A 13704-nucleotide genomic window follows, 5' to 3' on the forward strand; every position below is an offset into this window, starting at 1 on the left:
GAGATACATTTTAAATCAAAGGACACATTCTACTCATGTAAAAACACGCTGATTCCCGGATTATCTGTGGGTCAGATTTAGAAGGCGATTGGGATGGATCCGGCCCCCGGGCCTTAGTTTGCCTACCCGTGGTCTAAGTGATCTTTTTTGCTGCTGTGTTCTGGAGTGTTGGATCAAATATTTACCCGTATCACTGTGAATCCTCAGTATTGCACTGAGATGACCCAGTGTCACCACAGCTCCTCAAAAAGTGGTCTCTGATCTTTGCATCGATGTAACTTCAAAACGATCTACAGCTCTGCTCTGGTAAGATGGTTGAACTCTTCTATTCATTGCTTTGCTGTGAGGGGCAGTTTAAGCTGGTTTAAAAAGGGAAACTCTGCCTGCATCACCCAAGGGAAGACTGTCCCAAGACTTTAACTAATGTGGATTACAGCACAAGGAAAATGTACTTGAATAATTTTTCATTAGCAGGTGCTTGGCAACTTAGTGCTTCTCTGCTTTTGCATATGGATATCACTTGCTGTGGGTGGCGCTGTGGTCTAAACCACTGAGCCTCTTGGGCTTGCCGGTCAGAAGGTCGGCGGTTCGAATCCCCGCGACGGGGTGAGCTCCATTTGCTCTGTCCCAGCTCCTGCCAACCTAGCAGTTTGAAAGCATGCCAGTGCAAGTAGAAAAATAGCTACCACTGCAGGGAAAGGTAAATGGTGTTTCTGTGCGCTCTGGTTTCCGTCACGGTGTTCCAATGCACCAAAAGTGGTTTAGTCCTGCTGGCCAGGTGACCTGGAAAGCTGTCTGTGGACAAACGCTGGCTTCCTCAGCCTGAAAGTGAGATGAAAACTCGAAACCTGTAGTTGCCTTTGACTGGACTTAATCGTCCAGGGGGCCTTTAAGGTAAAGGTAAAGGGATCCCTGACCATTAGATCCAGTCATGACCGACTCTGGGGTTGCGGCACTCATCTCGCTTTAGTGGCCAAGGGAGCCGGCGTACAGCTTCCAGGTCATGTGGCCAGCATGACTAAGCCGCTTCTGGCAAACCAGAGCAGTGCACGGAAACGCCGTTTACCTTCCCCCCGGAGTGGTACCTATTTATCTACTTGCACTTTGACGTGCTTTCGAACTGCTAGGTTGGCAGGAGCAGGACTGAGCAACGGGAGCTCACCGCGTTGCGGGGATTCGAACTGCTGACCTTCTGATCGGCAAGTCCTACGCTCTGTGGTTTAACCCACAGCGCCACCTGCGTCCCTAAGGGGTCCTTTACCTTTTACCTAAAGGACACAGGACGCAGGCCTAAGAGACAAAATTGTGTAAAGGTATAGAATACTTCCAGGAATATTAAGATGTTGGAGGCTGAGCTTTCCCTGGAACTGATGGTAGGAAAAAATCTAAAGTCTATTTGCTACTAAATTCCAATGGAGACCCCACTATTTCCGGGATCTCCATCACAAAATTCAGTTTTCGTCAATAACAACTTTGTATTGATTCTATCACTTCTGTATCCAGGGCATTGCTATTACTAAGAGAAACATTTCTGAGGTCTTAATTACAAATAACTCTCTCTAGGCAGAAATGGATAAATAATACTCAGGATACTTTATGTCCAATTAGTAAGAATTACACATCTGTGAAAGAACATGGACCAAACTCAAGTCAGTAAACAAATCTAATTGCATCACTTATTGAGTTTGTTCCGACTTTAATTCTCTGCGGTGCGAACTTAACTAATTCTCCAAGGCTGTAAGTTGAAAAAGTAAATAAAAAGTTAACCCTTAATTGCTGAACCTTTCAATAATGATATATCCATGATATGTTTTAGACATAACGTAGAAATTTGTAATTAAGTGTAGAAGTTTTGGATTTACTCAGTCCTCCCTACAAGAGCAAATGAGTTTTACGTATGAATACAGGAAACTGCCATAAAGTAAACCCCAAACAAGGAGCTCTCCCCTCACACTTGTCCATTTCTATATTATTATTATAATAATTTAATATTTGCACCCTGCTCATCTGACTGGGTTGCCCCAGCCACTCTGGGTGGCATTTCTGAACTTCTGTCATTAACATATGCACTTATTTTTCTTTCTCACCCACCTAGAATCACAGAATTGTGGAGGTGGAAAGTACCCCTAGGATCATCGAGTCCAACCCCTGCAATGCAGAAGTCACAGTTAAGAATTCCTAGAATCATAGAATCATAGAGTTGGAAGAGACCACAAGGGCCATCGAGTCCAACCCCCTGCCAAGCAGGAAACACCATCAGAGCACTCCTGACATATGGTTGTCAAGCCTCTGCTTAAAGACCTCCAAAGTAGGAGACTCCACCACACTCCTTGGCAGCAAATTCCACTGTCAAACAGCTCTTACTGTCAGGAAGTTCTTCCTAATGTTTAGGTGGAATCTTCTTTCTTGTAGTTTGGCTCCATTGCTCCGTGTCCACTTCTCTGGAGCAGCAGAAAACAACCTTTCTCCCTCCTCTATGTGACATCCTTTTATATATTTGAACATGGCTATCATATCACCCCTCAACCTCCTCTTCTCCAGGCTAAACATGCCCAGCTCCCTTAGCCGTTCCTCATAAGGCATCGTTTCCAGGCCTTTGACCATTTTGGTTGCCCTCCTCTGGACACGTTCCAGTTTGTCAGTGTCCTTCTTGAACTGTGGTGCCCAGAACTGGACACAGTACTCCAGGTGAGTACTGTTCCTGACAGATGGCCATCCAACCTCTGCTTAAAAACCTCCAGTGAAGGAGACTCCACTACCTTCTAATGTAGTCCATTCCACTGTTAAACAGCTCTTACTGTCAGAAAGTTCTCCTTTCTTGTAATTCAGATCCACTGGTTTGAGTCCTGCCCTCTGGAGCAGCAGAAAACAAGCTTGCTCCATCTTCCATGTGACAGAGATCACCTCTCAATCTCTCTGCTCCAGGCTAAACAGACCCAACTCCCTCAACCATTCATCATAAGGCTTAGTTTCCAGACCCTTTGATCATCTTGGTCGGCCTCCTCTGAACACTTTCCACATTGTTGAAATCTGTCTTACATTGTGGCAGTCAGAAAAGGACACAGGATTCCAGGTGTGGTCTGACCAAGGCAGAATAGAGTGGGACTTTTACTTCCCTCGATCTGGACACTATACTTCTTTTTCCCCAGACATCTTTATTGAAAAGTACATAATTATATGTGCACTAAACGTGGTGAGTCGTAAATAAAAGAGAGAAAAAGAAAAAGAGAAACAGCACCCATGCAGAAGGGAAAGTAAAGAGGGGGAGGGGAGAACCCCAAAACTGTATACAGTGGTACCTCAGGTTAAGTATTTAATTTGTTCCGGAGGTCCGTACTTAACCTGAAACTGTTCTTAACCTGAAGCAACACTTTAGCTAATGAGGCCTCCCGCTGCTGCCACGCTGCCGGAGCACAATTTCTGTTCTCATCCTGAAGCAAAGTTCTTAACCTGAAGCAATATTTCTGGGTTAGCAGAGTCTGTAACCTGAAGCGTATGTAACCTGAAGCATGTGTAACCTGAGCTACCACTGTACTTTACAAAGTTGTTATTGTACTTCACCAGATCTTAACCTATTAAAGTATTTGTAAGAATGGATTCCAAATATCATTGAATTTGCCCATGGCAAGTCTGTGTTTATATGCAAGTTGCTCATATGTTTCGAGTTTGTATAAGTCTTCAATCCAATCGAAGAAGGGAGCCACATCCCCCCCCCCCAAATCATCAGTATCAGTCTTTGTGCCATAGTAAGGGCACGGAGAGTCCACTCATATTGTCCTTTGGGAAAGGTTCCATGTGCTGGGCATATAATTCAAAAGGATATTCTGCTCTGTAAATGTAAGGTTGTTCTGTACAGTTCTCTTGATAGTTTCGGTTACCTTCTGCCAAAAATCTTTCAATACAGGACAATGAAAAAACATGTGTTTTAGAGAAGCATTATCCCTATTGTATCTTCAACAGTTAGATACCTTAGACAGCCCTTTTTAAAACAAACGTAATGGGGTCCAGTATATTCTAAATATTTTTTTTGTTGTTGTATGAGCCTCAATTTAAGGTCCAGAGATGCCCTTGTTATAGTACTTAAAACAGTTTCCCACTGTGTGGTCGAAATTGAGATCAACCCCAGCGTCGTCCGCGACTGGACTTAACAGTCAGGGGTCCCTTTACCTTTATGCAAATATGAAATTGGTATTGTTTAAACGGTTAAACAAACAAGTTATTTCCTATTAACATCAACTCCAATTTGGACCAGCGTGGGTGGTGCTGTGGGTTAAACCACAGAGCCCAGGACTTGCCAATCAGAAAACACAGACTCACTTAGAGGCTTATCTTTACTGGCTTGTGGTAAGAATGCCCGAAAACAGGGCGGATTGCTGTTAGGCGATGGTTTATCGGGACACTTCAGCAAGCTTGGGCAGGACATATCTCATACATGCCTATGGGGTAGTTAGAGGGTGGCTTTATCGCTTGAGTAGATGTGTGAAAACACCCCGCCTTATTTGAGTAAAAGTAATTAGGAGTGATAAGGGACGCGGGTAGCGCTGTGGTCTAAACCACAGAGCCTAAGACTTGCTGATCAGAAGGTCAGTGGTTCAAATCCCCATGACGGGGTGAGCTCCCGTTGCTCGGTCCCTGCTCCTGCCCACCTAGCAGTTTGAAAGGATTTCAAAGTGCCAGAGGATAAATAGGTACCGCTCCGGCGGGAAGGTAAACGGCATTTCCGTACACTGCTCTGCTTCACCAGAAGCGGCTTAGTCATGCCGGCCACATGACCCGGAAGCTGTACACCGGCTCCCTCGGCCAATAAAGCGATATGAGCACTGCAACCCCAGAGTCGGCCACGACTGGACCTAAAGGTCAGGGGTCCCTTTACCTTTATAGTATATACAGAGATACTGCCAAAAACATCTGTGCATTGCATTAACATTGGAACAGTACTGTGAGGTTTTGTGATAAACAGAAGAATATCATCTGCAAACATTACCAATTTGTAGTCAAGTGAGTTATGAATTACCCCAAAGATTTCCTTATGCTGTCTAATAGTGTGGGGTCTCAGAAACGTTTCTTTATTCTGTTTGTATATGGCATAACTAACGCCATCTTGCTTCTGTACAAATTGCTTGCTGAATTAATCCTGTGTGCTTTAAAAAGAATGCTGGCAAAGGAATTTAGTGTGAAGTCTTAGACCTCCTTTGAAGTTTCTCTATGTTTTTGTATCAACCATAGGACACACCAGGCTTTTCAAACAGATATTAAAAAGCTGAAAGTGGGCATTATACTTACGGTGATGGAACCTAGAATTACAATAGCATTTTTTGCTCCTGTACCACACTGTTTACTTGTGTTAAGCGGAGACCCATAGATCCTTTTCAGATGTCCCCCATCCTATATTTGTGCATCTGATTATTCCTGCCTAAGTGCAGAACCATACATTTGTCGCTGGTGAAATTCATTTTGTTAGTTTTGGTCCAGTTCTCTAGCCTGTTAAGGTCATCTTGAATTCTATATTCTGCCACATTAGCTACACCTCACCACCAGGTGATATGGAGAGGAATGGACAGAAATATCAAAAGGGGAAATCACAGAAAAATAAAGTAAAACTTTGTCCAAGCATTCGTGGGAGGCAAATTTCCGCTTTTCTAACTGAACCTTAATTTTTTGCCTCCGGCAAAAGATCGGCATAAAACGCAAAGGAAATGCGGATGGTGGTACGTAGACCCGTGAATTAGCATACTGCTAATTAGGATTCAGCTAGGGAGAGCATAAGTGTCACTGTCAGGATGGCAGAGTGGTCTAGGGCGCCAGAATCAAGGTTGATTCCTTCCCATCGCTTGGGTGTTCTGGTCTCCAATAGGAGGCGTGGGTTCAAATCCCACTTCTGACACATCCCTTTTCTTAAAAAAAGAATTTTTTTTGTTCCCCCTCATCCCTCTCTCTCTCCGTAATGGTGGAAAATCCTCTGTGAAGCCTGAAACATTTATCCCTGTCCTTTTCCGCACAGGATCTTAACAGCGATCCCACTGAGCAGACTCTTACTTCCGAGCTCACATGCGCCTGCCTGCGAGTCATTTCCGTCCTCGTGTCCCCTGCTGGCTTGCGCTTTGGCGAGGCGGCTTAGGGGCAAAGGGCGCGAGGAATGGGGCTGCCGGCCGATCGGCTGCGATTTGTTTCGCCCGCGGAAGAGTGTCCGATTGCGGACAGAGGTCCCTGGGGAAAAGCCAAGCAAGCTTCTTCCTGGGTGCCTGCAGCAGAGAACTGCCTTGCTTTGCAAAAAGAGGCACAGACAGACAGACAGACGACCGCTGTTAGGAAATGAGTTTTCTTGTACCTTTCTGAGCTTGCAGAAAAGTCTCCATTATAAAACGAGTGGCTATCCATTATAAAACGAGTGGCTAAATTCACCTTTATATCATTGCATTTTGTACTTTTTCCAATTACACTCATTACAATAAAAAAATTCCTTACAGTAGCACCTTAAAGACCAACTAAGTTAGTTCTTGGTATGAGCTTTCGTGTGTATGCACACTTCTTCAGATACCTTCAGATACGTATCTGAAGAAGTGTGCATGCACACGAAAGCTCATACCAAGAACTAACTTAGTTGGTCTTTAAGGTGCTACTGTAAGGAATTTTTTTATTTTGATTATGGCAGACCAACATGGCTACCTATCTGTAACTGGACTCATTACAATGTTATGTACTGAGTTTCCATTCCTCGCACTATGAGCTGAATAAAGAGCATGACATCCACACTCGACTCTGAGTATATTTCAACAAAATGGCTCAAAATTTAAATAAATATAGAAAGGTAGGATATTTCTCATTACAAGTCTTCACACAACCTTGCTAGTGAGGTTAATTGCTTACAATAAACTTTCAGATACTATCATATAAATTTACTCCAGTCCTGTTGGAATACTTGATCATGCTGATTTCAGATTTTTCCAGTCAGCTTCGTCAGTTCTGCAAAGTCCATCATCTTCATCTGCCACTCTTCTTTCATTGGTACTTCTTGTTTCCATTTTTGGGCTAAAAGAATTCTTGCCGCAGTTGTTGCATATATAAACAGTACTTTATCTCCCGTTGGTGTCTCTTCACCAACTATGCCCAATAGAAAGGCTTCTGGTTTTTTAACAAAAGTACCATATTTTTCGCTCTATAACACACACCCGACCATAACACGCACGTAGTTTTTAGAGGAGGAAAATCCGTAGGCATGCCACCCGTAGGCATTTCCTCCATAACACGCACAGACATTTCCCCTTACTTTTTAGGAGGAAAAAAGTGAGTGTTATGGTGCAAAAAATACGGTATTTTTAAACATTTTCTTTAACTCATTATATACCATTTCCCAGAAAGCCTTTACCTCTTTAAAAGTCCACCACATGTAAAAGATACCTCCCTTCACAATTTTCTTTCCTCACCACCATCCACCAACAGGGGATGGCAGCAGTTCTAAGATTCTCCAAGCTTGCGGGATCTGTTGCTCTTTTTATTACTTATCAGTGATCCACCAGCTGGAGCCAGGTGCGCAAGAAAGAAGCTTATAGTTGAATTTTTTGAGCCCAGGTATTTGTTCTGAGTGCCAGAATTGAAGCAAGCTCCCAATCCTTCTATCCAAAATCCACACACACACACTCCTTTCTTTATGTCAGCAGTATAGTGGGAGCCAGGACTCCGGGAGAACCACGTTGTTGTTATAATCCTTGCCAATCTACTAAAATTACCCAGAGATCTGTCATGAGATCCTGATTTACCTTTTGTCCATCCCATCTAGTAGACGTAGCTGTGACTATTTCTTTCTCTCTCTTTTTTAAGGCATAAAGAGAGGAGGTGAGTGTGAGGAATCTCAGTGTGTGTAACATATGTGAGAGTGATGGCTGTAGCTCTGCTCAAAAGCAACTCCACCCTTCAGAAATTATTCCGGGGGTCTCTGGTCACCCTGGACACCTCCAGACTGTCAGTGTTTTATGAGAGGGATTCAAGTAAAAACAGAATAATTTTGGCCTTGTGTGCTTAAAATAGGTTAAAGTGTTGATCACTTCTCCTACCCGGGCAGTTATCTTTCCACAAGGGCCAACATTTGATGCCAAAATCCAGCATCGCCTGAGCTCTGCGAGTGCAGCTTTCTCCCAATTGAAGTGCAGAGTGTTTGAGGACCGGGACATTTGCAGGGAAACCAAAATGCTTGTTAACAAAGCTATTGTACTACCAACTTTACTGTATACTTCTGAAACACAGACCTCTTATAAACGCCATCTCCAACTCCTCGAAAGATTCCATCAATGGTGTCTCCCAAAAAATTTACACATCACTTGGGAAGAAAGGCGAATTAATACCAGTGTACTGGAGGGAGCAAAGATCACCAGTGTCAAAGCAATGATTCTTCAACATCAACTTTGCTTGACTGGTCATGTTGTGCGGATGCCTGATTATCATCTTCCAAAGCAACTACTCTATTCCGAACTTAAAATTGGAAGGCATAATGCTGGTAGTCAACAAAAGAAGAAGAAGAAGAGTTTGGATTTCATATCCCGCCTTTCACTCCCTTTAAGGAGTCTCAAAGCGGCTAACATTCTCCTTTCCCTTCCTCCCCCACAACAAACACTCTGTGAGGTGAGTGGGGCTGGGAGACTTCAGAGAAGTGTGACTGGCCCAAGGTCACCCAGCAGCTGCATGTGGAGGAGCGGAGACGCGAACCCGGTTCCCCAGATTAGGAGTCTACCGCTCTTAACCACTACACCACACTGGCTCTAGAGATTTAAAGACTTTCTCAAGGGAGGGGGGAGTAGTATAAACACTGACAACTGGGAAACACTGGCTTTTGAGAGCTCCAGTTGGAGGACAGCCTTTACCAAAGGTGTCGTGGACTTTGAAGATGCTCAAACTCAGGACAAAAGGGAGAAATGTGCTAAAAGGAAGGCACGCTTGGCAAACCCTCACCGTGATCAACTCCCACCTGGAAACCTATGTCCCCACTGTGGAAGGACATGTGGATCCAGAACTGGCCTCCAGAGCCACTTACGGACTCACAGTTAAGAAGGTGTTTATGGAATACAATCTTACTCGGCTACGAGTGAACGCCGAAGAAGAAGATTGTTAGGTTTTGTGGTTGTATTTGGTTTGCGTTTCAAAGCTCCCTGTCCAAGTGTTCTTTGTCTTGCTCCGGAGCTTTCTCCACGAAAACCCACTCTTTAAAGCTCAGTTGGAGCAAACAGCAATCTGCAGAAAACCCATTTAATCTGAAAGGTAGGTATGGATAAGCCCTTAGTCTCCATGTTGTCCATGTTGGACCCACCAGGGCAGAGGAGGAGGACAAAAGGAGAACGAGTTGATTTTGTGTGTCATTGCTTCTGGCTCCCCCTACTGTTGGCCTCCCAGTTTTCTCCCTACCAACCCCTATGGCATCCGTCATCCCTGGGGAGACAGGGGCTGTTACCTTCATGCTTTGCTTGTGGGGCTTCCTAGAGACATAAATGCAAACCAAAGAACCAGATATCGAGAAAATTCCAGTTCTTTGATAATTGCTTGATGCATAATTAAAGTGGGAGGAGGAAGAGAAAGTAGGGGAGGAGCCTGCCAAATGCTGAAATCATTCTTCACTCACTTTCTGTTTGCGTATGAGTGTTTATTTGAAAAAGTATTTGGAGCGCCTCGCTTAGCAAAAGAAATGGTCCCAACAAGTTTTGCCCTCCAAGTTCCCAAGGCAAAAGATATGAGCATCTTCTGTAAGTATAATCCTGGGTAAGATTACATCACTGAGATAATTGTCTGATTTTAATCTTATTAATGACATTTCTGATGTCAATTTCACTACACTCAACTTTCAGAATTTGATGCTATTTAGAAAATATGTGGGAGGTTTTCTTATTATTATTACTAGAGGAGCGGAGAGCACAGAATAACAAGCGACAGAGAGAAAATACTGTTTGATATTATACATTTCCAACAAGAGAAACATATGTTAGATAAAAATGTCTTTTTACCTAACAGATGACTGATCAACTATTTGGTGGATTTGACTAATTCAGTATTTGTTCACCAGCATACCTAGTTGTTGATGTTACTGGATTTAGAGAAGGGGAGATGTAAAAATCTTTTGCAAGTTGCTATTAAACAAAAATGCTTTAAATTTATTATTATTGTTCTAATTTGTAAAAGTACATAAAGGAGACAGGGTACTGTACAAAAGCCCAGCCCATAAGCAAACAGTCTAAAAAAACAAAACCTCTCTGCATTTTTAAAAAAATATTTTATCAGTTGAATATAAAAACAACATATAATCAAATATGAAAACAACATAATCAAATACAAGCAATCAAATACAATTTTCCCCTACCCCCTCCTCAAAAAAAACCAGCCCCAACTACGTCCAGGTAATTACATTAGTAATATAATCAAATAAAAAATTATTTCTCAGTTGCTGTTTAAAAAATATCATTCCACATGCTCCCATGTGTCTCAGGTGGTTTAAATGCATGTTCTTTCTTTGATGCATATGTAATAAAGGAGGACCACGTTATGTAAAAGTTATGTAGTTTCTCATGTTGTTTTCCTTAACATATCCTTTCTGTTAACTTTTCCATCAAAATTAATTCCAAGACATAAGCATACCAAACTTCATATTGGTTCACGTTTAATGTCCTCCAGTGTCTAGCAACAGCAAGATGTGCTGCAGTTATAAGATGCACAATTAAGTCTTTGTCTCTAAGATTTTGTGCTTCATCTGCAAATATAGAAAGCAATGCTATTTGGGGATCTAAATTGATTGATTGAGATGTAATTTGTTCCATTTCCTGAAGTATTTTTAACCAGAAGTTTTTAATCAATGGGCATTTCCACCACATGTGTATAAATGTTCCTTCATTCCCACAATTTCTCCAACATTGTGGAGAAATATTTTTGTCTATTTTGCTTAGCAATGTGGGATGCAAGTACCTTCTGTGGGTTAGCTTTAAGGTGTTTTCTTTTATTCGGGCAGAAATAGCTCAAAAGGGGGCTTTTTGCCACATTCCTTCCCACAAACCATCATCAATCCCTTCTCCCAAGTCTCTTTCCCATCTAGTCTTCAACATACAAGGCTTTGAGGTTGAGAAATTTACAATCGCTTTATAAATTAAAGCAATTAGACCTTTACCTCTAGGGTCTGTGGTGTATAAAATATTTTCAAATGCAGTTAGTGACTTTGTCCCTTGTTTGCAGATTTCTGTGCTACTTATAAAATGGATGACTTGATGGATTACCATCCAATTGTGGGGAAAGTTTTGAACCATTTCTTGTAGTATTAATCCAGACAAAGGGGTGTTTTCTTTGTAAAAGTCTTAAAGCCAAAACAGGCCCACATATTCCCATTTTTCAAAGGGGAATGTTCTGTCTCTATTATAGAAAGTAGGGTGAAATGCCAATGGTATTACAGAAGGCTGAGAGACCAACTGTGGGAACCATTTCTTCCAAACTTTTAAATTACCGTTTCCCTTCTAAAAAGTAAGGGAAAATGCGTGTGTGTCTTATGGAGCGAATGCAGGCTGTGCAGCTAAGCACAGTGCTCCGTCTCACTGTTCTAGCTTGGGGGTGGCTGCACAAAGCCTCCGCAGGGCAGGGGGGTGAAGGCAGAGGGCCTTCTCGGTAGTGGCGCCTGCCCTGTGGAACGCCCTCCCAGCAGATGTCAAGGCAATAAACAACTATTTTACTTTTAAAAGACAACTGAAGGCAGCCCTCTTTAGGGAAGTTTTTAATGTCTGATGCTGTACTGTTTTTAATATTCAGTTGGAAGCCGCCCAGAGTGGCTGGGGAAACCCAGCCAGATGGGTGGGGTATAAATATAAATTATTATTATTATTATTATTATTATTATTATTATTATTATTATTCCAGTGAAGTTGTAGTTCTACTTCAGGTGGCATATGAATGCATAGCAGGTCTGATTTGCTATAGTTAACACAAAACGAGAGACCTTTCCGTAAGCATCAAGAATTTTCATTACTGCCGGGAAACTTGTTCCAGGGCAAGACAGCATCAAGGCTACGTCATCTGTGAACATGTTCACCATATAACTCTATATAACTCTGCCCGTTAATTTGTATTCCAGACACCTCAGGGTCTCCCCTAAGTGCTAAGAGCCAATGGTTCCATGGCCAGGGCAAAAAGCAGGGGCGACAAAGGGCAGCCCTGCTTCATGCCACGGCCCATCGATATAGGCTCTGAGTATATACCATTTATCAAATTATTTGCGGTGCAGTCCTGATAATAAGGTAGTCAGTAGTGCAATGAATGGGGTTCCCATGCCAAAACCTCACAAGGTTTCAAAAAGAAAATTCCATTCAAGACAGTCAAATGCCTTTATTGTATCCAATGTAAGGATGGCTGTTGGTGTCGGTTGGTTTGATCCCTAGTATACTGCATTGAGGATCCTCCTAATTGGGGTAGTTATTGACCTTTGCCTAATAAAACCTGTCTGATCCGAATGCATATAATTCGGTAGAATCGTCGCTAACCTGTGTGTAATAATGTTTGTAAGTAATTTTAAATCAACATTTATTAATGAAATAGGCCGATAGGACTCAACCGACTCCAAGTCTTTATTTGGTCTTGGTAGCACTACGATGTGTGCGTTTTTCCAAGTTCCAGGTACCAGGCCATGATCCTTTATATCTGTAAATAATTTCAGCAAGAATGGGGCCACAAGTTCAAAAAAGGTTTTATAAAAATAGCCAGTAAACCCATCTGGTCCAGGTGCCTTAAATGGTTTTGTCTTTTTTATACTAGCTAATATTTCCTCAAGTGAGAAGGGGTGATTTAAGTAAGTTGCATGCTCTTCTGTTAATTTTGGAATGTTAACTGTGGCCAGAAATTCCTGAATGGCATTTAGCGATGGTATAAGGTCTTATAGAATGCATGAAAGGCTTGGTTAATTTTAAGTTTATCATGTGTTATTTCGCCTTTGCCTGTTTTTATTGAGTGGGTTGTTCTGTTTAATTTACGTTTCTTTAGTTGGTTTGCCAAGATTGTTGAGTTTTTATTATTAAATTCATAGTATTGTTGATTTAAATATCGAAGGGATGTTATTATTTTTGGTATTTCTAACATGTCTATTTCTTTCCTTTTTCAAATTAATTTGCAATACACTCTGTTACTACATGTTATGTTTTTATTCTAATTCTTTTATTTCTTTTTCTAATTGGAGATGAATATTTTATTTCCTTTTTTTGATTCTACTCTTCTCACTGATTAATGTTCCTCTAATTACTGCTTTGAAGGTATCTCAAATTAAAGCTGGGTTATATAATCCTGTATCACTGATCTTAAAAAATTGCGGTAACTCTTTTAAAACAAAACCTCAAAAGTATTTCCAGCTCAAGATTTTAAAATAATATTCCGCCAAGTTGAATTTCAGAAAGCAAAAGGTGTGGGAAGACAGGGAGGGGGAGCTTGTTGTGGAAAGCTCTATTTTGACTCTTAAGTGTTACCTGTGGGATTTTGCTCTTTTGCAAACTCCCACTCATTTCAGTGGAACCGATGCAGAAAAGCCTCGCACCCAACTAATAGTGCATGTCTGCAATGTGAATAGGTGTGTGTCAATCTGCTATGGTTTACTACTGTACTACTGTAAGAATAAGAATAATAAATTCTTATTTATACCCTGCCCTTCCCAGTTCAGAAAACCGGGCTCAGGGCGGCTCACAACAAATTTAAAACACTTAATTG

The 13704-nt window shown here is 41.9% G+C and overlaps 3 protein-coding genes across 3 annotated transcripts in view; 1 reads left to right on the forward strand and 2 right to left on the reverse strand.

Moving 5' to 3' along the window:
* Positions 1-13704, reverse strand: part of LOC308581470 (olfactory receptor 2T27-like) — a gene marked incomplete at its 3' end in the record, with an annotated part of 241324 nt that overhangs the window by 121942 nt on the left and 105678 nt on the right. The gene's annotated exons all lie outside the window — the stretch shown is intronic.
* The window catches only part of LOC308580683 (L-amino-acid oxidase-like), a 55357-nt gene continuing 44970 nt past the window's right edge, over positions 3318-13704 (reverse strand). The window contains exon 8 of the transcript XR_014004840.1: positions 3318-3342. The gene's annotated coding sequence lies outside the window, so the exon portion shown is untranslated. The remainder of the gene's footprint in view (positions 3343-13704) is intronic.
* The window catches only part of LOC308580657 (L-amino-acid oxidase BmooLAAO-I-like), a 21058-nt gene continuing 16836 nt past the window's right edge, over positions 9483-13704 (forward strand). The window contains 1 exon segment of the mRNA XM_081182627.1: positions 9483-9728. Within this exon segment, the coding sequence (XP_081038753.1) occupies positions 9584-9728 (145 nt within the window). The 5' untranslated portion in view covers positions 9483-9583.

This window comes from Podarcis bocagei (genome assembly GCF_964188305.1).
Source record: "Podarcis bocagei genome assembly, chromosome: 2".
Lineage (NCBI taxonomy): Eukaryota > Metazoa > Chordata > Lepidosauria > Squamata > Lacertidae > Podarcis > Podarcis bocagei.